The sequence below is a fragment of the Lissotriton helveticus genome, chromosome 2_1 (genome assembly GCF_964261635.1).
Source record: "Lissotriton helveticus chromosome 2_1, aLisHel1.1, whole genome shotgun sequence".
In the NCBI taxonomy this organism is placed as follows: domain Eukaryota; kingdom Metazoa; phylum Chordata; class Amphibia; order Caudata; family Salamandridae; genus Lissotriton; species Lissotriton helveticus.
Genome location: NC_136059.1, coordinates 1,333,754,234 through 1,333,777,278, shown reverse-complemented (window position 1 = coordinate 1,333,777,278; position 23,045 = coordinate 1,333,754,234). Strand labels below are relative to the sequence as shown.

Sequence of the window (23,045 nt, the reverse complement as noted above, 5' to 3'; positions counted from 1 at the left end):
CCCTTTTTGAACAGTTAGAAAACTAGCAGATGATAACTGTCTGGATGTACTGGTAGCAGGCGGAATGCTGAATCAATGTCTGTTTTGGCTAACATAGCCCCTCTCTCTGCTTGCTTGCTTGAGCAGTGATACTGCGTCGTCCAAGGAGGCATATGCTTCTGAACAGCTCTCTTGCTCTAACCAGTTATATACTTAGTCCCCCTGTGGGTGTGACAAGTGGTGTGTGAGGCTGTATTTTCCCGATTCTTTCTTGGGTAGCACCCCTAATGGTGAGACTATCAGATTTGGTAGTGGTGGAGAAGTAAAAGGACCGGCTACCCTGCCTAGCTGGACTTCCTTGCCTACTTTTTGTCTAGCTGTTTCAGGGTTGTCCCGTATAGAATTTAAGGTTGCGACTAAGCCGAGGGCCACATGTTTTTTGTAAGGGATGGGGAACCCCATTGTGAACCCCTCAGCCAATTGTTGTTTGTCTCTGATTCTTGGATAACTGCTTAAAAGCTTGATAAGTCTCATTGAATGCATGTGCGTGGGCAGGTGTAGCCCCTTTTACGTCCCCCCTGTATCCCCAGGCATCATACCACTTCCTCTATTGCTTCTTCGTGCTGCCTTTGTCTTTATTGTTACCTGTTACCTGCGCCTTGATTTTGTTTGTAATGCATGGCGGGATGGCTGTCACTGCAGTTCCCACAGCAATGTTTGAACCTGAAGGCGTTCCCCCATCTACATTCGCCCTTATAGTATTTCCAGCATGCAGCCACCCTTTCTTCCTAGTTATCCCACCAGCCTGACCTTTCCTTCTGTCTTTCCTTGACCTATCCTTGGCCCTCATATTTCCCTTTAAACCCTGAGGGACAAAAATTGGGTTCCCGGTTGCCGAGCCCTTCCCTTGCTGCCACCATGTGGGTCATGAAACCCTCCATATATTGGTGGTCCCATTTTATAACTGGCCAGGTCTGCATTTTCCCCCTTAAACCCTCATCGTACTTAAGCCATGATTCTCCCTGGTACTTTTGCTGCGCCTCGCGCACCTGTACCTCATACAAAATTAGGGCTGTTGTGCTCTGGGGGAGTTTTTCTATGATTATTCAAGTCCTGAAGGCCCGCAGCCAGTTCTCTATTGTCCTAGCCACTCTAGGTTTGCACTTCTCCCTCCTGTACTTGTCCTTCTTTTTACTGCACAATCAGGTCTAAGCCTACTTCCAGCGAGGAGGGACAGATGTATTCGCTTGCAGGTTTACCTGCTGGTTCCGCCCTTCCACTGTCTTGGCCAGTTGTGGGCCCTCGGGTGTTCTGCCCTCTCTCTGACTGTTCGGGTGACAACCCCAAACCCTGTGCCCTCCATGTTCCTAGCTTCTTGATGGTCATCCCATTCTCTCAGACCCTTCCTCTGTCCCTTGTTCTAAATGGGCCCCTTGTCCCCTTCGTTACCCCTGGCTCCTAACCATGATTCCCCACCAGCAGGGGCTCCTGGCCTCGGCCATGTCCACTATGGCACCCATGCCCCTGGATGCGGTGTTACTTTCCTCCATGCTTCCCTCGGGAACTCATTTTGGCCCCCCCATCGGGTATGTCGCCCATGGGGACGGTGGGGCCCATGGTGCCTGCGCTGCATAATGTTTTACCCCTAAATGTGTGCCAACGTTTGCGATTTGATAAAGCATCTCCTCATTGTTACCCTTCTGCCCTTGTATCCTTTTGCGCGGCTTCCCCCTTACGCTTAGCACTTGATTCTCACTATCGCTGTTGTGTTCACTGGATCGTGACATGCTGCGTGGCTCCCTAGGGGGCCGCTGTGTTGGCCACGACCCCTCGTTGCCGCTGCTGCCAACCTCTGTGTCTGAGTTTCTCCGCCGCCTCTGGTTGCGCCGGACTGCTCCTGATTCATCCTCCAACTCTTGGTCTGGAGCCCATTGACCCTTCCCCTGTAGCCACGGCGGGAGGCTGTGGCACCTTCCTCGGGCCCCCCTTGCCTGGTTGAGATGGGGACGCCATTTTGGCTGCAAGCTTCTTCTTACCAGGCCTTGAGGGGGCACTGGTGCTGGCACTGATGTCTTCTTTTTTTGCTGGCCCCTCTACGTGCTCGTCCATCCACTGTTGGCTTTTCAAGGCCACCAAGGCCCTTGCCTTCTCAAGTAGAACTGCCAGGTCACCATCCAACTCGGGCTCATTACCTTCCGGGCCTGTGCAGCTCCTTCTTCCCCATTTGCTTGCCCCAATCGCTTGCCACAGCCTTCCTAAAGCGGGCTGGAACCCTTCTCTCTCGTGGTGGCACTGCGTCCTTGTGCCATATCCGTGCTGTTTAGTTCCAGTAATGCACCTGCGAGTAAGCCCTATTGACTGCCTTCCTTTTTTTCAGGCAGCCAATTAGGTCACCACTGCCATCAGTCTTGTGTGCTTGGGACTTTGGGCAGCGTCTGCTTCTTTTCCCCGCCGCCGACCAGGCCCCACTTAGTCTGCAAAAACAATCCTGTGTGCCTCCAACGCCAGGATGCAGCCAACGGTGAGCGTGAAGCGTGTGCTTTCCTCCGCCTCCCTGACCGCTCCTTGCAAAGTTCCTAGGCCCCACATGTACCTCAGCTGCCCGGGTGGTTGCGCAGCTCCACTTGCCTCCGATTCCTGTTCGCACGATCATCGGTCTGCTCCCAGATACCAGGAATGTCTTGCGGTGGGGGGGAATGCGGCAGGCAGGGGGGCAGGTGGGTGATACTTGCGGCGCCGCCCAGCGAGTTTGCACCGCCCCTTACGGCTGCTATGCGATGTTGCTTCCCCCTTCTGACAGCCGTCCTCTTTGTTCGTGCTGATCGCGGACCCGGTTCCAGCCGGTTTCACCCGGCCCTTCAACAGTTACAGGGCCGGATTGGTGGGCTCTTCACTCGCTCCTCCCTCGCCTCGGTGCTTCTGCTCAGCCTGGAGATCCAATGAGCAGGAGCCCAGACGCTCGCATTCCGGGCTGGCTTCTCCTTCCTTCGGGCGATTCTTCTTCCACGACAGTAACTCCAACGATGGCGGATTCCACTGCAATGGGGGTTTCTCATGGTCAAAAGGGGGACCCTAATTCCCTTTTGAACCCCCAGGCGGCCCTACTTTTCGCGGGCTAGGAGGTTGGTTCCCGCCCCCCAGGGGGTGTTTCTTACGGGGTCCCAATTCAGTCCGGCTTTGCCTTCCTGGCCGTGTCCCTTCCTGATCTTAAAATACTCCCCAGGTGCGATACTGGATCCAGGAAAAGTTTCATAGCATGCTGCTAGGTGGCGTCATACTGCTCTGAGTTGACTCCACACTGCCCTGAAAGTGAAGAAGTGGAGCCGCATATAAGCGGCATCACTGTGCGCTGATATCAGTTCCTTTCTTTGCATGCCTTCCAATGTGGAAACTATACTCCGCTTCTGTTTTTTGTTAGTTTTCCGACAATTTCACAGTGTGCTGGTAACAATGTCCCAACCAAAAACAGGTGTCAAGCCATGCTACAACTGCGGAATGCAGATGTTAGTAATGTGCCCACATGAGGTGTGCCTTTAGTGACTGGACTTGGAAATGGACTCTAAGTTTTGCAGTAAGTGTAACCTCATGCACCCGAAAGATATCCGAGAGCAGGAGGTGATGTATGCTATTGAACTCAAAAGACTTTGCAACCTTCGTATATGTCCCGCTCATGCTCCAAGCGGTGGGCTCGGACGCTGTGCCTGTCTCGAGATCACTCCTGCGATTGTTAAGCTTCATTCTCAAAGTCCTTTGGTAAGTAGAAGTCCAAGAGCAAGCATAAGACAGCAAACCAGGATTTGACCCCATTATGACACTCTGACTCCGGAGAGAAGACCCAAGGGCATCATGATGTCAGTCGCACTCCTTCAAGGTCTCTGTCCGCTGCACTGATTCCTCGCTTGGTCCCACCATGAACTGAATTTTCATTTCTGTTGTTGATACTCAAAACTCTTCGCAAAGTTCTTGACCTTCTCCCCATCAGCGCCAGGAAGACACTTATCCACGCTCTAGTCACACCACATCTGGACTATGGCAATGCTCTGCTCTTAGGCTTAAGTAAAAAAGGTATACACCAACTGCAGTGCGTTCAAAATGCTGCCGCTCGCCTGGTGCTCAACCTACCGCGCAGAGCATCAGGAAAGACGGCACTATTTAAACTTCACTGGCACCCTATTGAGGAACGCATTAAGTTTAAAGCGCTCTGTTTTGCACACCGCATTGCCCGGGGAAAAGGCCCAGGTTACTTGCGAAAACTTCTTACCATCCATCGCCCTATCCGGAATTTAAGATCTGCCGGAGCGATGCTGTTCCAACTTCCCCGCATTCACAAGGCCAGGATGGGAGGTCGCTCCTTCAGGTTTTTAGCAAGTAAATACTGGAATGAACTTCCACTTGACCTGCGTATGGAACCCTCTGAAGCCAGATTCAGATTGAGACTTAAAACCCATCTCTTTCCACGTAAATAAAGCCTTCTTGTTCTTTTGATCTAGGCCACTCGCTTCTGGATTTCTGTCTCTCTTGGAGCAGCAGTAATTTTAGCGCGGGGACACACCGTCTTGAGTGTAACCAGGCGCTCTAAAAATGGTTTTATTATTATTATTATTATTATCCTGCCGTCAAGAAGGAAATGCAGCATATTTCCAACCGGGTTGACTGCCTCTGGCACGTCTTAGGTCCCCATAGCACCACCGGGTCCTCCGGTCGTCTTAACGCTGGCAGGTCCATCCCCTGTGATGTCTGTCCCCTTGGTAACCGTTACCACACCAGTAGTGACACTACTACCGACTTCTACTCTATGGACCCTTGTTGGTAACATCCTGTGACTCAAAAATGTGGGCAATACTGAGACCTGCCTTCTTAAATGAGAGATAAGCACAAATTCAACAAGATTAAGGCTGTATTAGAGTAGCAAGTGCAAAACAGAGCATGAAATGGGGAACTGTTTAGGGTATCTGCCTTGTTCCCATTTGTCTGTTTTTACGGCCCCTAACTAGAATATGTGCATGTTTCTGCACGCTGCTCTAACCACAGGAAATTACTTCATAAATAACCCTTTCCATACTTGTGTGGTACTATAAGTCTTCTTGTGCCAGCTCCTAGTGAAACACTATCTTGGGGAGCCCATTGTGGGATGTCACACTGGGAGAAGATTTACAAAGGAAAAAGTGTCAATAATCAAAATCATACTGTTTAATCAGCGGATCCTCCCTCACGTTGCCTTTACTTGGTTGTCACTCATCTGCTTCACTGACAATCATGTGTGGCTAGCTTTATAAAGAAATCTATACATACTATATGTAATTGTACAGAATGATCAAACGAGTCTGATCATTTAGTATATTCAGTTGCTAGAATCCTTAATATGTTAATAATTAACTTGTTTTCTTTCTTATAGGAAAGTTCTGAAGACGCTATCAGGAAGATTTTATCAGAAGTAAAAATTCAAGAGTTTACACCTTCTAATAAAGTAGGTTAACAATATTATTAATAAATCAACTACTTTTTGTATTGCTTTTAAATGTGTGTAGATTCACGATCTGGTCATTTTTAATTTACTGGTAATTACACACTGTAAAGCACATATAGCTTAAAATCAAATTCAGTAAATGATGTATTTAGACTTCACCCTTTAGATTCAAGCACTTCTTCTTGAAGATTGCAGGAAATCCATGGCAGGTATATGTTAGGTATTTGTTCTTTTCAGTTTAATGTTCTGAAACTGGGGTGGCATGGTGAGCAAAAGAATGATGGATTTAACCCAGATCTCTTGACTGGCGGTGAATGTTTGATTTGTTCTGCATTCCGTCCATCAATTGTGTGTCTAATGTTCAGAAATATAAATTTTAGCTGCAGCCTCAATGCGATGGCGGTCAGACGATCGTCCAACCAGCCTCGTTTACGACTCGAGTCTGTGGTCCTGATTGCCCAATTAGGATACAACTGCTTTTTTTCCATTGCGGCTTCTGCTGCGGTCCAGAAAAGGGCTGTAGCACAAGCCTCAAATGGAAAAGGGATATTTTTGAACATCCATGCACTCTGTGCCAGGCACCATGTGATGCCTGGCACACGGTGTATGGCTGTTTGGGGGAGCAACACATTGGCTCCCCAGGCCACATAGTGGAGGCCGAGGGGTACAGTGGTCCTGCTAGGGGCACCCAAAGTCGCTTTCCAACAGCCTTTTCATGGCGGTGGGACTGCCATGAAAAGGCTGCCGGAATGGGACATCGTAATCCCTTTGGCAGTGCCTGCGCAGGCACCTCCCCTATTGTAGGTATTACGGTCCGACCAATTCCCAGACGGGCTCCTTGAGCCTGTCGGAGGCATCAGTCTGTCCCTCCAACCGCTGTGTTCCCGCCGACTGTGTTGTTATGCGGCTGTCTGACCGCTATCCTTGCTGTTGGGCCCTATGTCTTTATTTCTTGATGACACGCAAAAGAGTAGGTATTCCAATGTTTGTGAATTCAAAAAAGATACATGTGACAGAAAATTTAGATTAAAGTTGAGTAACTTTTCCTTACTATTTTTGCCAATATTCCGACATGACCTCATAGTCATATTGATCAGTTTCCCACTTTTGGTTTTAAATAGTACAGGTGACGGCCACGGGGCAGGGGTCCCTTACGTCTTCAACTATTATGCAGCAGCTCACCTGCATTTCTTTGGAGGCTAAAAAGGGCTGGTGTATTATAGGCTATACTCTCATGGGAGGACCACTCTGGGACATCCCCTGGCAACTAAAAGCACAAAGAACTCCCACTTTGTGTGTATTACTAGTAACGTTGGCCACCCTGCAGGTTCGAGACAACTTGACGATCAAAAAGAGGCTGACCTCCTTCCCCTCACATTCATAGGGAAATACTGTTTTTATTTCAAGTCTGAATGGGCTACCCTAGCAAAATGGGTAAACAGTTAATGCAAAACATGTTTAATCATGGAGAAATGAAACCTTTGAACACTTGAAGGATGAGTTTGGTCTTTCCAAATCAGTACTCTTCAGATACATGCAGCTGCTCCATTGGCTCCATGAGCCTAGAATTAAACGAGGGCAAGCAAAAACCTGACTCCCTTTGAGGGGTATCTGATGACTTGGTGCAACGCAAAAAGAAAGAGTACAGTGTTGCAACTTCCAAGGCAGGAAAGGCAGTTTTCACACGTGCTGTGATTACAGCAAGTAAGTTGCACTGAGGAGGAGCCAGTCAATTAGAAAAGAAATCCTTTAATGAATACTCCTTCCCACCGATTCCTTATGGGAACCTTTCCAGAGGCATCAGGATGGATCCAGAACGTGTTAAAGCACTCTATCAGCACCATTTAGGTCCTGCCAAAGATCCATGAGACAACCCTGAAAGTGGAGAAATGGGTTGTTAAAAAGCACCACAGGCGCCCAGTGACCTCCGACCCATTGTTATCTCTTGTTACTGATGCAGACACCAGAGGCGCTGGTTTTTCTGGCAAATTTCTGCTCCCTTTTTTCCTGTGTGGATACTGGGATTTCTTTTGGAACTATGCCATCACACAAGTCATTGGACTTCAAGCCTTGTGGGTAGTGACCCAGTCAGATTATATTTGATTCCCCAGCACGGATGATGCTGTAATGTGTGCCTGTGCTACCTAGTTGCTCGAATTCATGTCTGCACACCTGGCAGGGGCCTGAGAAATATTTATCTTCACTTGGCTTATAGACCCTACTTTAAGTGCCCCAACTGATGGCAATAGAAGTCCCTGACTCCCTTTCAGGAAATACCTCGATGCCTATCTTTTCCTTTAATGGCTAACTTTCTAGTTTCTATGTTGGACCAGCACCAGGAGACTTGCTGTTGTAGCATGTTCAGTAGAAATATATTCAGTTAGTTACTGTTAAGTGTGTGAGTAAATATACTTTATGGCTATCCTTGAGAGACAGGATCATCATAACAGCTCTGAAGGAATCGAGCTTCAAATAGATTCAAGTTTAAAACCTTGTTGAAGAGCACTTCTTTAATAGAAGATCCTACAAAAAAAATACAAGAAGTAAAAGAGGTCTAGGACTTCCTCTGGCATTTTTGTTCCTGGTTGAAGATAAACCAAGATAGCTTTTATGTCTGGAGACATTTTGTGAATCATTAAACAAAAGAGAGACACCCCTCAGCAAACTAAGGGGAGAGGGACGCACAGACAAAAACAGAAACAAACTCCCCAAAGGAGAAACCAAGATTAATAAATGCACAACTGTGCAGAAGTATATACATGAAACATCAACATACAAATACATATTATATTCATAGTCACCCAAAATTAATAAAAGACTAAACAATAAATCAGTATCAATCAGGTTGACAATCTAATAAAATTGCAAAATTGTTTATCACAGTCCTTTTCATAATACATCATAAGATCATGAGTTCATGTACAGATTTTAAACATTTCTACAATCAGATGTGGCCGAAAATGTGCACATTTTCAGCCACATTTGGTTCAAACCCATGTCTGAACCCAGCTCAACCTCTCAGGAGGACACTATGCTGATTGGTACTATGTCGGAGGGATGGTCGGAAATGAAAGCTAGGAGGCCGGAGAATAGTGTTAAATTGTTTTATTGAAGGATGGGACACAGAATGTGCTGGGTGTATTAGGATGTGGCTTCAGTTTTTGGAGGACGATTACTGTCCAAGAAAACACTGGGGTCCAGGTATGGCGAGATAACGGTCGGTGGGTCGTGCAGGATGGATGTGGTGTCCTTGGCTCAGGATACAGAAGTCTTTGGGCTGGTGATGAAGTCCCAGGATACTCCGAAAGAAAGAAAATGGCGGTGACTACACTTGTGGGCCTCTATTTTACCCTTAACCTCTCAGTTTGCCAATTGTGCTGTACAGGGTTTACACAGTGAAAACACGTGAGGGAGGGTGTGCCGGGATGATCAGAAAGGAAATAGTGCAACAGATAGGAAAAACCCCAGCTAGTAACTCAGGCTTAATTTCAATCAGGTCTTCAGCAATAGGCAAAGAAAAGGAATCTGATTAGCCAGATCGGCTTAAATGACGGGCTGCTTTCTGTAGTGCAACAACCCTGTCTGAGGGACGATTTACTTAGTCAATCTGTGCCGCGGCATTCGAGGCCGGTTTGGTGCCCCACCGCCACCCCAAACACTAGGTACGTCCCGCACCACGCCCTCCCCTTCCCAAATGACCCCAGGATGCCGTGTACTCACCGCTGAAGCCGTAACTCTCCTTGAGTTACGCGCCAAGCTCGCGTCTCCTGGGGGCGTCCACCAATCCTCGCTCCACGTCTCGGATTCTTCTTCCGGGGCTGGGTCGGCGGGATCTTCAGGTGATGGTGTTCTTTCTTCGGGCTCGACCGGGATTCCCTCCGGTCCGACGTCTTCCTGCTTGGCTCCTGCGGTTTCCTCGGCTTCAGCTTCCGCGTTTGCCCCGTCTTCCCGCGAGAGGCTTCTTTTCTCCGCCTTGCTCAGCAGGGATTGGCTGTCCTCGTCTTCGTCATTCTGCAGTGGGGAAGGTGCAAGGGCTCTGTTAACCCCTCCCTGACCGGCCCTTGTTACTGCTTTTCGTGACAGTCGGGCCCCCTGGGGTACATTGGTCTGCCTTCGCTCGAACTCCCCCTGACATACTACCAGGAGCACCCTTTCTGGGTCAGAGAAAGATCGAAGATGGAAGTCTGGTTCAAGAGTGTTCTGTGGTGGCGCTGCTAGGGATATAGGAGCCCTCTGATCTCTCATGCTATCAGAAGATACTTGTAAACAAGAGGTGCATGGTGGAAAAGTGAAATATAGCCTAGAAATTGGGCAGTGGGACTAGACCGCCCCCCCCCCCTCATTTCGGGAATGGGAAATGGATACAGAATGATGCAAGCTCGTGGAGAGGGAGGTATACACAGGTAGAGGCTGCCACAAGAAGTCTGATAAAAATTTGGGGAAGTTGGGTCTCAGATATTGTTCACTAGAGTGGATGGACATGCATAGCGGGGACATCCCTGACTGACTGGGGAGGGTGCGAGACGCCGGGATGACCTCGGCTACGCTGTGTCGGGTGGGGATGCACACTTCCTCTTAAAGAGCACGTCGGGTTCACATAAGACATACCTTCTCGCAGGAACTGTATGTTACAACTGGAGCAATCTGGTTCCGATTCGCTGCAGGGGGAGGTAGGGAGGGTCTGTTTGATTCGAATGGGTGCTGTGCCGTTGTGTTATTACATAACTGTATTGCTTTTTGTCTTTTCTGTTTTTAAACAATTAAAAAAAATATATTTTTTTTTTAATTGAAGATAGTTTAGTGGGGCCTTCTTGTTTTATAAGAAACACCAAGACTCGATTCTTGTAAGTGGAGGAAGTAACGGTAATGCCAATATTCCTAGGTCTTTCAAGTTCTTCTTAGAGAATCAGTTCTCATGTATCCATTCTTCAGATGTGTAAGAGGCTGGCTTAGTATATGGTGCACACCTGTAGGCCATTTCTGCTTTACTTCAGCTACCAGATCAGCCCTCTCTGTTCAAGTCCCCTATTGTAAGTAGGTTCTTTAAAAGCATTATTCATCTCTTTCTTCCATCACCTTTCATAATGCCTCAGTGGGACTTGAACCTTGTTTTGACTTACCTTATGTGCGCTCCCTTTGAGCCTCTTCACAAATGTCCTCTTCGGCTTCTCACTCTGAAGACTGTCTTTCTGGTTGCCATCACCTCTGTTCGCAGTGAGTGAGCTTCAGGCTCTTTCTTCTAAGCCCCCTTTGTTCTAGGTGCATCCAGACAAAGTGGTGCTTCGAACGAAGCACTCGTTCCTACCTAAAGTTGTTACTCCTTTTCACATTGGGCAGACTATTACTCTGCCCACCTTTTTCCCGCCTCTGCACCCTTCCAAGGAGGAGGAGAGACTTCACCGTCTGGACCCGAAACGTGCGCTGTCTTTCTACCTTGACCGAACAAAGGATTTCCAGGTGGATGATCAACTGACGTCAGTGTGCTGGGGCAGAGTCTAAGTAGGCACCGCAATGTCATCCCGGCGACACCGAGGACGGATGCGGAGTCAACCGATGCCACCTACCGATGTCAGGGGTACTGCTGAAGAAAAATTCTCCGGAATCTATAACTAATACATGTCTCTTACAGATACATCGTTCCCGAAGGTAAGTAACTTGTTCTGTTCGAGGCATATGGGCTGCAGATGGTACATTTATGAATAGATCGCCATCTGGTGTTGGGCTCGGATGATTGCACTTTGTTTTTCTTCTGGAGAAGTCTTTGTCGTCATAGGTGACTCCTCCTCTCGGTGTTAGTGCGCATGGGCATCGGCTCCATCCTTAGATTGTTTTTTTCCGCCATCGGGTTCGGATGAGGATCGAAGCGCTCCGGACCGACTTCAACAAAGAAGGTTATAACCGGCGCGTATTCCTTTCCAAATCGACGGTATCGTTATCGAACGCGACTTCACTCCATACCGACGCGATTCGAAGGACGACGACTACGAGAAACTCGACGTAGTCCAGCCCGGGGTCCATGGAAAGGACTCCATTCAAAAAATGTCCAACGTGTGGTGCTAAGTTCCCACACAAGGACCTACACGAAGTGTGCAACCTCTGCTTGTCCCCTGAACACGAATCCAGGGACTGTGAGGCCTGTGCAGCGTTCTCGTCAAAGTCGACGATTAGAAACCGTCGAGCCCGAAGACACGAGGTATCGAGAATGCAGTCACAAGCAATCCCGGAGCTGTTCGAGGACCAGCAACCAGAAGAGGAGGAAGAAGAGGCCGACGAGGCGGGGTCAGAAGCGGACGAGTCCGACGTCGAGGAGATCGACGTCCAACAAACCGTGAGTGACGACGTCCCTTTACCGAAAAACAGACCCCGCACGGTGTCGACCCCGCCCTCGAGCCCGGTCAGACAACCGAAAAAAGTTTCCAACGCCCCGCCTTCGAGCCCGGCAACGAAACAGAAACCGAAACACTCGGTCCCCCATCATAGTGGTTCCGGTTCCGATAAACCAACCACATCGACACCGAAGCACCAGGTCAAGGAAAGCTCGAAGTCGAAGCAGTCCATGTCGACACCGAAGCACGCTTCGGCGCCGAAAACACCCTCGACACCGGGGACATCTTCGATACCGAAGAAATCGGATCCGAACAAAACTTCGGCACCGAAAACACAAATGGACATTTCAAAGAAAAGACACCTTTCGGAACCGAAAACTGCGGTACCGACACAGGAACACGGAACGGATCCTAAACAAAAGACTTTGTTTATTGACCCAAAGACTGGCAAGGTAGTCACAGAGCTACCTAAAAAGAGGAAACATGAACATTTGGACGACAAGGCTCATCCAAAGAAGAGAACAATGGGGACGAATACAACTCCTCCCCCTTCTCCCAAACCTCACACACCATCTTCGCCTATTCCTCACAATAGGCCAGATATTCCTCCCACACGTCCATCTACACCTACAACAGATGGAGAAAGTGACACAGGGGAGGGGGGACACCCTGGGGATGATGAGGACACAATCCCAGAGGAGGCAGACCCATGGGAGGAGTATAATGTGGGATCAGGTAATGATACCGACCTTGAGTCATATCCCTCAAAACCTTCACCTCCTGATGACAATACTGGGTTTGCACAACTCATTACTAGAGCAGCAACATTTCATAAGGTAGACCTACATACAGAACCTCTAGTACAGGACTTCTTATTAGAGACACTACCTACTGCACAAAGAACATCAGGAACACTACCAATGCTAAAAGGCCTTCTCAGTCATACATCAGAGATATTCAAAGACCCAGTGAGGGCTAGGGTATTGAACCCAAGAATTGATAAAAAATATAGGGCAGCTCCAAAAGACCCAATATACATTAAGGGACAAATTCCTCTAGACTCACTAGTGGTCACAAACGCTCGCAAGAGAGCAAACTCTTTATCTACGGGAGAAGCGCCACCTCCTGACAAAGAGTCTAAACTAATAGATGCCTCTGGCAAGAGAGTAGCATCTCAAGCGGCAAACAGTTGGCGCATAGCTAATACGCAAGCACTACTTGCAAGGTATGACAGAGCGCATTATGATGAATTAGAAACACTCATCAAACATCTCCCTAAACAACATCAAAAGAGAGCTGATCAACTTATACAAGAAGGGAAGTTAATTACTAACACTTCAATAAAGTGCGCCCTAGACGCGGCAGAAACTGCGGCAAGGTCGACAAATACAAGCATCATGCTAAGGAGACATGCATGGCTCAGAGTGTCAGGATTCAAACAAGAGGTACAAACCTCGTTACTTAATCAACCTTTTGATGGGAAAACACTTTTTGGCACAGGGACAGATGAGGCCCTAGAAAAAATGAAAAAGGATACAGAAACGGCTAAATCAATGGGAGCATTGCAGCAGCCGACACAAAGAGGTTCCTTTCGTAGATCCACCTATAGAGGAGGATCCAAAAGTACAGGTACAAACCAACAGCAAACCTCTTTTACACCTACATCACCCAGAGGTAATTCTAGAGGTGGATACAGGGGTAACAACAACAAGGGTAGAGGTCGCGGAAACAACAACAACCGCAACTCTCCAACCCCAAAACAGTGACTTCATAGAGCTTCCCCCAGACCATATAACACCGGTAGGGGGACGCCTATCACAGTTCCTACCTGTCTGGGAAAACATCACATCAGACAAGTGGGTAAGACAAATTATCCAACATGGTTATTGCCTAGAACTCACAGCTACCCCACCAAACATCCCCCCCAAACAGCGTCCAATGAAACAAGATCACCTGACACTGTTAAAACAGGAAGTAATATCACTGCTAGAAAAGCATGCCATAGAGAAGGTTCCACAGCACCAACAGGGAACAGGAGTATACTCCCTATACTCCCTAATCCCCAAAAAGGACGGGTCTCTAAGGCCAATACTGGACCTAAGACCTCTCAACGCATACATAAATTCGGAACATTTCCACATGGTCACGCTCCAACAAGTACTTCCTTTACTGAAGAAAGGGGACTTTCTTTCTACACTGGATCTAAAAGACGCTTACTTTCATATCCCTATTCACAAAGCCCACAGGAAATACCTCAGGTTTGTGGTAGAAGGACAACATTATCAGTTCAAAGTCCTCCCATTTGGTGTCACGACGGCACCAAGGGTGTTCACAAAATGCCTGGCAGTGGTAGCAGCTCACCTAAGAAGACAACAAATTCATGTCTTCCCATACTTGGACGACTGGCTAATAAAAGCCAGGTCGCAAGAGGAGTGTCTGCAACACACACAAAAGACAATTCAGCTACTACACCAGCTAGGGTTCACGGTGAACTACACAAAGTCACACCTACAACCAAACAAAGTTCAACAATATCTGGGGGCTACCATAGACACAGAAAAAGCCAAAGTGTACCCCAACCCAATAAGAGTCCAAGCAATGCTTACAATCATTCAGAGATTTCAGCCACAACACTCACTAACAGCAAGAGTGTTCATGCAGCTACTAGGTATGATGTCATCCTGCATACTGCTAATACCATATGCAAAACTACAAATGCGTCCGCTACAAGAATGCTTAGCGACACAGTGGAATCAGGCTCAAGGACAGATTACGGATCTGGTGTTGGTAGACGACCGCACACACCGCTCTCTGAAGTGGTGGAACAGAACAAACATTACCAAGGGGCGGTCGTTTCTAGAGCCAATTCCACAGGTGACAATAACAGCAGACGCATCGCTCACCGGATGGGGAGCACATATGGACAAATACACAGTACAAGGAAGGTGGAGTGTGCAGGAAAAAACACTGCACATCAACTATCTAGAACTACTGGCAGTGTTTCTAGCATTGAAAGCCTTTCAGATACATGTTATCCACAAAGCAGTCCTGATCAGAACAGACAACATGACAGCAATGTATTATATTCAAAATCAGGGGGGGACGCACTCTCTCCAATTATCCAGACTAGCACAGGAGATTTGGAGATGGGCCATTCCTCAAAACATCTATCTGTTAGCCGAACACCTACCAGGAGTTCAAAACCAGATAGCAGACATCTTAAGCAGACAGTCGGAACAAATACACGAATGGGAACTGCACCAACAAATACTGCAGCCATTCTTCCAAAGATGGGGACAACCAGAGATAGACCTATTTGCCACTCATCAGAACGCAAAATGCCAAAGCTTCGCGTCCAGGTACCCACATCACCTGTCGCAGGGCAATGCGTTATGGATAAATTGGTCCAACAAATTTGCATACGCTTTTCCCCCTCTCCCACTAATCCCATTAGTGGTCAGGAAACTGCAACAACATTCAATGACCATGATACTAGTAGCACCCACGTGGGCAAGACAGCCGTGGTTCACCACGCTCCTGCAACTCTCACAAGTGCCACATCAAAAGCTACGAATTCTACCCATGCACCTTACACAGAACCATGGAGAGATAATGCACCCAGATCCAACTCAATTGAACTTAGCGATCTGGCTCCTAAAATCCTAGAATTTGGGTACTTAGATCTCCCCCCAAATTGCATGGAAATAATCAAACAAGCGAGACGTCCAACCACCAGAGCATGCTATGCAGCTAAGTGGAAGAGGTTTGCTATACACTGCACTAATAACAATATCAACCCTCTAGACGTATCAACAAGGGAGATTATTTGCTACTTGTTACACTTACAGCAATGTAATCTAGCGTACACATCTATCAGAGTACATCTAGCAGCTATAGCAGCATACCTACAAAATAGGCAGCGCATATCACTGTTCAGAGTACCAGCGATAAAAGCATTCATGGAAGGGCTTAAAAGAGTCATTCCACCAAGATTACCACCTTCCCCAGTCTGGAACCTCAACGTAGTACTCACCAGACTAATGGGGCCACCCTTCGAACCTATGCATAGGTGCGAAATACAATTCCTTACATGGAAGGTGGCATTCCTTATAGCCATTACCTCACTCAGAAGAGTAAGCGAGTTACAGGCATTAACAATACAAGAACCATTCCTACAGATACACCAGAATAAAGTGGTTCTTAGAACAAACCCAAAGTTCTTGCCTAAAGTAATTTCAGCATTCCACATCAATCAGCCAGTGGAATTACCAGTCTTCTTTCCAAAGCCACAGACGGTGGCAGAAAGGGCTCTACATACACTAGATGTTAAAAGAGCCATTTCATACTACATAGAAAGAACACAAGACTTCAGGAAAACTAAACAACTATTTGTAGCATTTTCCCCAACACATAAGGGCAATCCTATCTCTAAAGCAGGCATCGCAAGATGGATTGTAAGATGTATACAAATATGTTACATTAAAGCAAAGAGAACATTAACTGTTCCTCCTAGAGCTCATTCCACAAGAAAACTAGGAGCATCTATGGCATTCTTAGGGAACATTCCCCTAGATGACATATGTAGAGCAGCAACTTGGTCTACACCACATACATTCACAAAGCACTACTGTGTTGATGTACAGGCTGCACAACAAGCCAGAGTGGGCCAAGCTGTATTAAAAACTCTATTTCAGACAGTTGCGACAGACACTGGTGACCACCGCTAGGGAGGTAACTGCTGTACAATCTATTCATAAATGTACCATCTGCAGCCCATATGCCTCGAACGGAATATGCTACTTACCAGTATGCATCTGTTCTTGGCATAGAGGGCTGCAGAGTGGTACATGCCCTCCCTGCCTCCCCGGAAACCTGTGTCTGTCCCAACATTATCTTATTTAGATACATTTACATGGGCATATCTTTATGTACTACACTACACTACTCCATCTAACCCTACTATGGCAAAACAATCTAAGGATGGAGCCGATGCCCATGCGCACTAACACCGAGAGGAGGAGTCACCTATGACGACAAAGACTTCTCCAGAAGAAAAACAAAGTGCAATCATCCGAGCCCAACACCAGATGGCGATCTATTCATAAATGTACCACTCTGCAGCCCTCTATGCCAAGAACAGATGCATACTGGTAAGTAGCATATTCCTTTCTCTGTCATTTGGTTCAAACGTGTGTGCCTCCACTCCGTATTTTGACTCCATTCAGTATAATTCTTTGGTTTCTTTACTGTCCTTGATGGTATAGTTATTGATCGCACTTTCCACTTCTGTGCTGCTGTCCAATTTCGTAGGTTCGGGCTTTGACTGACCGCCCATCTCTGGCCTACCTTCCTGCATGTCAACGCCTCCATCGAAAATTCATTTCTAATGGAATGTACATCTTTCTTGGTTTGCCCGTTTTGCCACAACACCTTGTGTGCAACCTGTGCCTTTCGCCTGACCATAAGGAAACTGGCTGCGACCAGTGTAAGGTGTTTCGGTCCAAGAAAACCCTTTGGGATCAAAAAGCTTGTTATCTGGAAATGTCTCAGAAAGCCACAGAAGACGCTCCTGACCTTTTTGGTGAAGAACATGCTCAGGAGGAGCCGATCGCCTAGGAAGAGGAGGCTTTCTCTATCGACGAAAGCTCTGGTTCCGACCTGGAGGTAGATACTGAGATACAGGAACTACCATCTGGTCAGCACATGAGTACTGTGACCCCAGCCCCAGCTACTTCATTCAAGCCAACCAAAACATTTTCAGCTCTCCCGTTGCCACACCACTACTGCCTTCGGGCCATGGTCGGATCTGAAAAACTGTTTTTGAGCCTCGCCCTCTGGCCCGGCACCAAAGATTTCTCCCAAAGCCAAGCTTTCGGGATCGACCTCTTTGGACTGAGAATAAGCTTCGGTACTCTGCCGATCTTCAATACCAATTCTGTAGCCAACTCTATCTTCCTCTGGACCGACCAAGCATCCCACTATTAAGCTGAAAACCTCTGTACCAAAACCTTCGTAGCCGAAAGACTCAAAAACATCATCAGCATCCACGTCTCCTGTCAAATCCATTCTTGAAAAAATGGACATTCGCCAGAGAAAAACTCAGATACAGGAGAGAACTGGTCGAATCCTTGCTTCTCCGCCTCCAAAGAGGAAATTAACATTTGAGGAGGTAGTTGATATTCCTTTTTCTAACAGAAAGAAAACAAAGAGCAATGCCACCATCCCTGCCTACCATCCTCCTTAAACACTGCCTCCTCCACCAACACCATCCCCACTGCCTCCATCCCCACTCTCCACCACCACTCTCTCCAACACAGGACCCACTTGATATTTCACCTCTGGGACACACTGGGGACACCAGGAGGGCCATTGGGTGATCCAGACCCTTGGGATATATAGACAACACTGATCCCACAACCCCCAACTATCCAGACCTATATCAAACTCGTTCTTCCCCTCCTGAGGATGCCACTTTCTTCCAACAGGTTATATCTAGGGCAGCGACTTTTCATAATGTTGAGATACACAAGGAATCTCTAGAGCATGACTTTCTATTTGACACCCTCTCTTTTTTTTTTTCAGAACAAATTTTATTGGAATTTTGCTGTTGACAGAATACAATGAGGTACTGCTTCCTAGAAGTCAGAAAGGCAGTGTGCATATAAGTATCTTCGCAAACCCGGTAGTCAATCAACATTCCGATCTTATAGCCTTACCCCAATCCCCCCGCCCCAAAGCTCCCACCCTCAGAACTCCCCGCCCGGTACCCACCCCCAACCCCGCACAGTGTCTACATGGTCCATGAGAAAGAGCATAGTGAACTCAGTATCTACGCGTGTATCATTTCACCCAGAATCAACTAGTAAACGTTCTGCGTCGGCGTCTCGCGGCGCCGGCGGGTCCAGCAACAGACCTTGACACCCTCTCTTCCACACACAAGGCCACCTAATTTTTGCCCATGCTTCCTGGCATGATGAGACATTTTGAGGACATTTTTAAGGAGACAGTCCATGACTGGGTATTACCCCTTGGGTGGACAAAAGATATAAAGCGGTGCCTACTGACTCCTTGTTTATCCGGATCCAGGATCCTCCTGCCTCCATTGTTGCAACTACTACACACAAAAGGGCAACCAGACAGGCTACTGGGGATAACCTCCTCCTGAAAAAGCAAACACATAGAGGTGGCTGGGAAGAGGGTGGCAGCACAGGCAACCAACCGTTGGTGTATTGCCATTTCACAGGCCCTTCTAGCCCGCTACTGTAGAGCCCATTGGGATGGTATAGAGGAACTCTTGCAGTACCTCACAGAAGAACATCGCAAAAGGGGTCTGCAGCTTGTCGCAGAGGGGCAGGCCATTACAAACAACTCCATCCACTGTGCCCTTGAGGCACCAGATACAGCAGCCAGAAGTATTAATACCAGTGTCCTTCTCAGTAGGCACGCATGACTTGGGTGTTCTTGGCTCAAACCTGAGGTCCAGCAGGCAGTCTTAAATATGCCTTTTGATAAGGAGCACCTTTTTGGACCACAGGTGGATTCTACACTTGATAAAATGAAAAAAGAACACAGATAAAGCTAAGGTGATGGGAGAATTCCAAACGTCCACTTCCAGAGGCTCCTTGCGTCAGCCAGCCTATAGAGGGGTATATAAATACACCTCTGTGGAAAAGTAAATTTTGTCATGTTCTGTGTCCCTACGCGTCATCCATCATATGTTATCTGTGCATGATTAATATGCATATGTATTCCCTATGTTCGATTAAAGACGCAATTACAGTTGTGTCCACCTCTAGTATGCCAGTTTCCAGTTCTCGTGAATACTACGAATATCAGGCCCATGTAAAGCTACGTTGCCACGTTTCTCAGTGTGCACGTTATTTCATTATAAAGTCCCCGTTTCTAGGCCTCAAAAGGGCCCGGACACCAGATTCAGCTCCCGTCTCCTGAAGCCTCGCTGAGGAGCGATACAGCCCCCACCTGTATCCTCGACCCTTCACTTACTTCCTGCCTCGCAGTGCCCGGTTCAGCCTGGCTCTGCCTCTGAGTCTGCCAAGAGTATGTTATGATTCCAGTTATCAGTTCAGCCCTCCTCCTCTGCATTCTTAAAGCTACTGAATCGCATCAATAGTTTCCATCATTGTCTAGCTTTTACGTCTCCATGTAAGAGAAATACTGCATTTAATGGTTATTTAATATTCTTCATCACGCACTACATGTAGAATAATGCATGCTCCAGTCTTAGAATCAAGTTAGCCTTTCCCCTCCTGACTTATAGTTTATATCAACATGTTCTCTAAACATCAGATACTAGATACTGTTTAGGTACATGTCGCCCTGACTCTCCAGACTTCAGTCTCTGCTCCTAGCACAGAGTTCATAGCCCCCAGCTTCTCCTAGTAACACGTCATTGCCAGTTTGCGCGCACCACCAGGTTAGAGGTCCCGGCTCCTTAGGTAGCCCCCTCCATGGGTTACACCCCATTCATGACATATTCTGTTACGTTTGCATCACATGTCCATGTATACGCCCTGTTACACCCATTTTCACCCTTATCTTTCGCGACTGCTACGCGTCACGCCTTCTGCTCCACCCACTGCTACGCCTATTGCAATGTAATGCTATGTGTTTGCGTTATGTATATATGCTCGTGTACTGTTATTAAAAAGTCATCCTTTTCCTGCTTTTTGCCCGATCCTGACCCCGGCAGCGCTGTCGGGCCCTGCCATCCTATTCCTGTGCAGGTCGTCCTGTTCCTGTCCTTATGCTGTATTAAACCTGCAAAACTCCTACTACCTCGAATCTTGACTCTTATTTATTGAGCTATCTGTTATTCATTTATTCATCCAAAAATAGAGGTATTATTTATTTATTTACCACACCTCCACAGATACTTCCCAACAAAAACAAACTTAATCTCCCTACACCAAGGGTTATTTGAGAGGTTCCTTCAGAGGAAGTAACAACACAGGAAGGGGCAGGGGTGCCTCCGCACATGGAGCAACACCCACTGCCAAACAGTGACTACCCAATCCTACTACTCCCCCTCGACCACACAACACCTGTTTGGGGCAGACTACAGTTTTTCCACCCATTCTGGGATTCCATCACCACAGATTAATGGGTGCTGTCCAACATGGCTATTGTCTAGAGCTCATTACCACACTGCCCAACATTCCACCTCGCAGTCGCAGGTTATAACACGAACATCTAACACTTCTCAAACAAGAGGGCCAAGCCCTTCTTCACAAAGGGGCCATAGAACATGTTCCTCATTGACAGCCAGGTTCAGGATTATACTCCCTATACTTTCTGATTCCCGAAGCTAGGCTCAATCTTAGATCTCAGACCTCTAATCCAGTACATTTATTTTTATTTTATTTATTATTTATGTCAGACCCCTAGCCGCTATCGTAGAGGAATCTGGGTTGTCGATTTCTTCTTATGCCGATGACACCCAGATTATCTTCTCTCTCTCAGCGGGGAAAACCTCAGAGCCCTCGGCCCCTTAGGTTAGGGCTAAATAGAGTGGTGTCCTGGATGCACGCCAATCTTTTAAAACTGAATGGTGATAAAACGGAGGTTCTGGTCCTGGGCAAGGATAGAGGCCTCTGGGGCCCCCAACATTGGCCAACAGAAATGGGTCCTCTTCATCAGCCCTCCTCGCAGGTCCGCAACCTTGGTTTCATCATTGATGAATCTCTTTCCATGCGCCAACAGGCTACCAAGGTTGCGGCGACCTGCTTTACTATCTTGAGATGGTTGAGGAAGATCATATGGATGCTGCCTGCCCCGACCCATAGAACCGTAGTCCAGGCTCTTGTCACCTCAAGGCTGGACTACGGTAACATCCTCTATCTGGGAGTTAATAAAGATGTCATGCGCAAGTTGCAGCGCATACAAAACTCGGCTGCAAGATTACTGTGCCAGGCCCCCAGATTCTCCTCGGCCTCCAGTTTGCTTAATAAGCTACATTGGCTCTCAGTCGAAAAACGTACTAGGTTTAAGGCTCTAACCTATATGTTCCGTATTAAGCACAATAGAGCCCCCCGCTATCTCAAACATCTAGCCTCCACCTATGTACCGTCCCGCACTCTTCTGTCTGCCACACAAGTTAAATTCCAAGTCCCCAAGATCAGACTTTCCCGCATGGGCAGTCAGTCCTTTTCTTATCTGGGTCCTGTATTGTGGAATGCTCTTCCTCTTTCTCTTCGCATGCAATCCGACCTTCTCCTGTTCCGAAAGTCACTTAAAACCTGGCTATTTGGCCAGTAGACTGTTCTTACTCTGCTGCTCCTTGATAGCGCCGGGACACCCTTGTTGGGTAGCTGTTGAGCTCATATAAATAAAAAAATTAAAAAATAATGATTTGTCATAACAGGTAAAATTGAAAGTGCTTCCATTCGGGTTGACTACACCACCCCAAGTTTTCACAAAATGCCTGCAGTGTTTGCAGCACATCTGAGAAGTAAAAATGCCCATGTATTTCCCTATCTGGACGATTGGCTCATCAAAGCCAGCACTCTCCAGCAGTGCCAACAACCCACTCAGTTGAAACTGGATCTACTTCACAGACTAGAATTTCCTAGTAAAGTTCCCAAGTCTCACCTTCAACCTCTACAAATACAACCTTACTTAGAAGCAATTCTGAACCTTCAGTTAGGATTAGTCTAGGTCACCTAACCATAGGTGGTAGATGTCCTTTTGGCTGCACACCAACTGTTCACAAAGTTTTTACTCTGGGGGATGGTCTTAATTTATCAAGCAGGTTGAACCTATCCAGGCTAAGCTGTCTGATATTTTCCTGTTAGCGTTGTCCTTGACCCGGCAAGAGTTTGCTGTGGGCACTGTTAAATACTGCTTCTTAGGCCTTTTGTCTTTTCTTCGTATATCTCATCAGCCATATTTTATTCAGGTCACCAGTTATGATGCTTTTATGAAAGGGCTTCCATACATTTCTCCTTCCCCTTTCATTATTAAGGAGTAAGATCCGAATGTGGTCCTTACTTTTTTGGTGTGCTCTCCTTCCAAGCCTCTTCACAGTTGTACCCAAGGGCTCTTAACTTTGAAGACTGTGTTACTCATACATCTGTGTGTCATGTCAGTGAAATATGGCTGGGTCCAAACTGGGGTGGCGTGGTTAGCAAAAAAAACGATGGATTAAACCCAGATCTGTGACTGGGGTGAATGTTTGCATTGTTCAGCATTCCGTCCATCATCTGCTCTTTTTACAAAGTGTAACATAGCAAAGGGCAATCCATTGCAACAAGGTC

General features: G+C 47.3%; 1 protein-coding gene across 4 annotated transcripts in view; it reads left to right on the top strand.

Moving 5' to 3' along the window:
• Nucleotides 1-23,045, top strand: part of UBA6 (ubiquitin like modifier activating enzyme 6) — a 1,111,768-nt gene that overhangs the window by 798,307 nt on the left and 290,416 nt on the right. For all 4 annotated transcript variants that reach the window (XM_078676253.1, XM_078676254.1, XM_078676252.1 and 1 more), the window contains exon 27: nucleotides 5,375-5,446. In XM_078676253.1, the coding sequence (XP_078532379.1) occupies nucleotides 5,375-5,446 (72 nt within the window). The remainder of the gene's footprint in view (nucleotides 1-5,374; nucleotides 5,447-23,045) is intronic.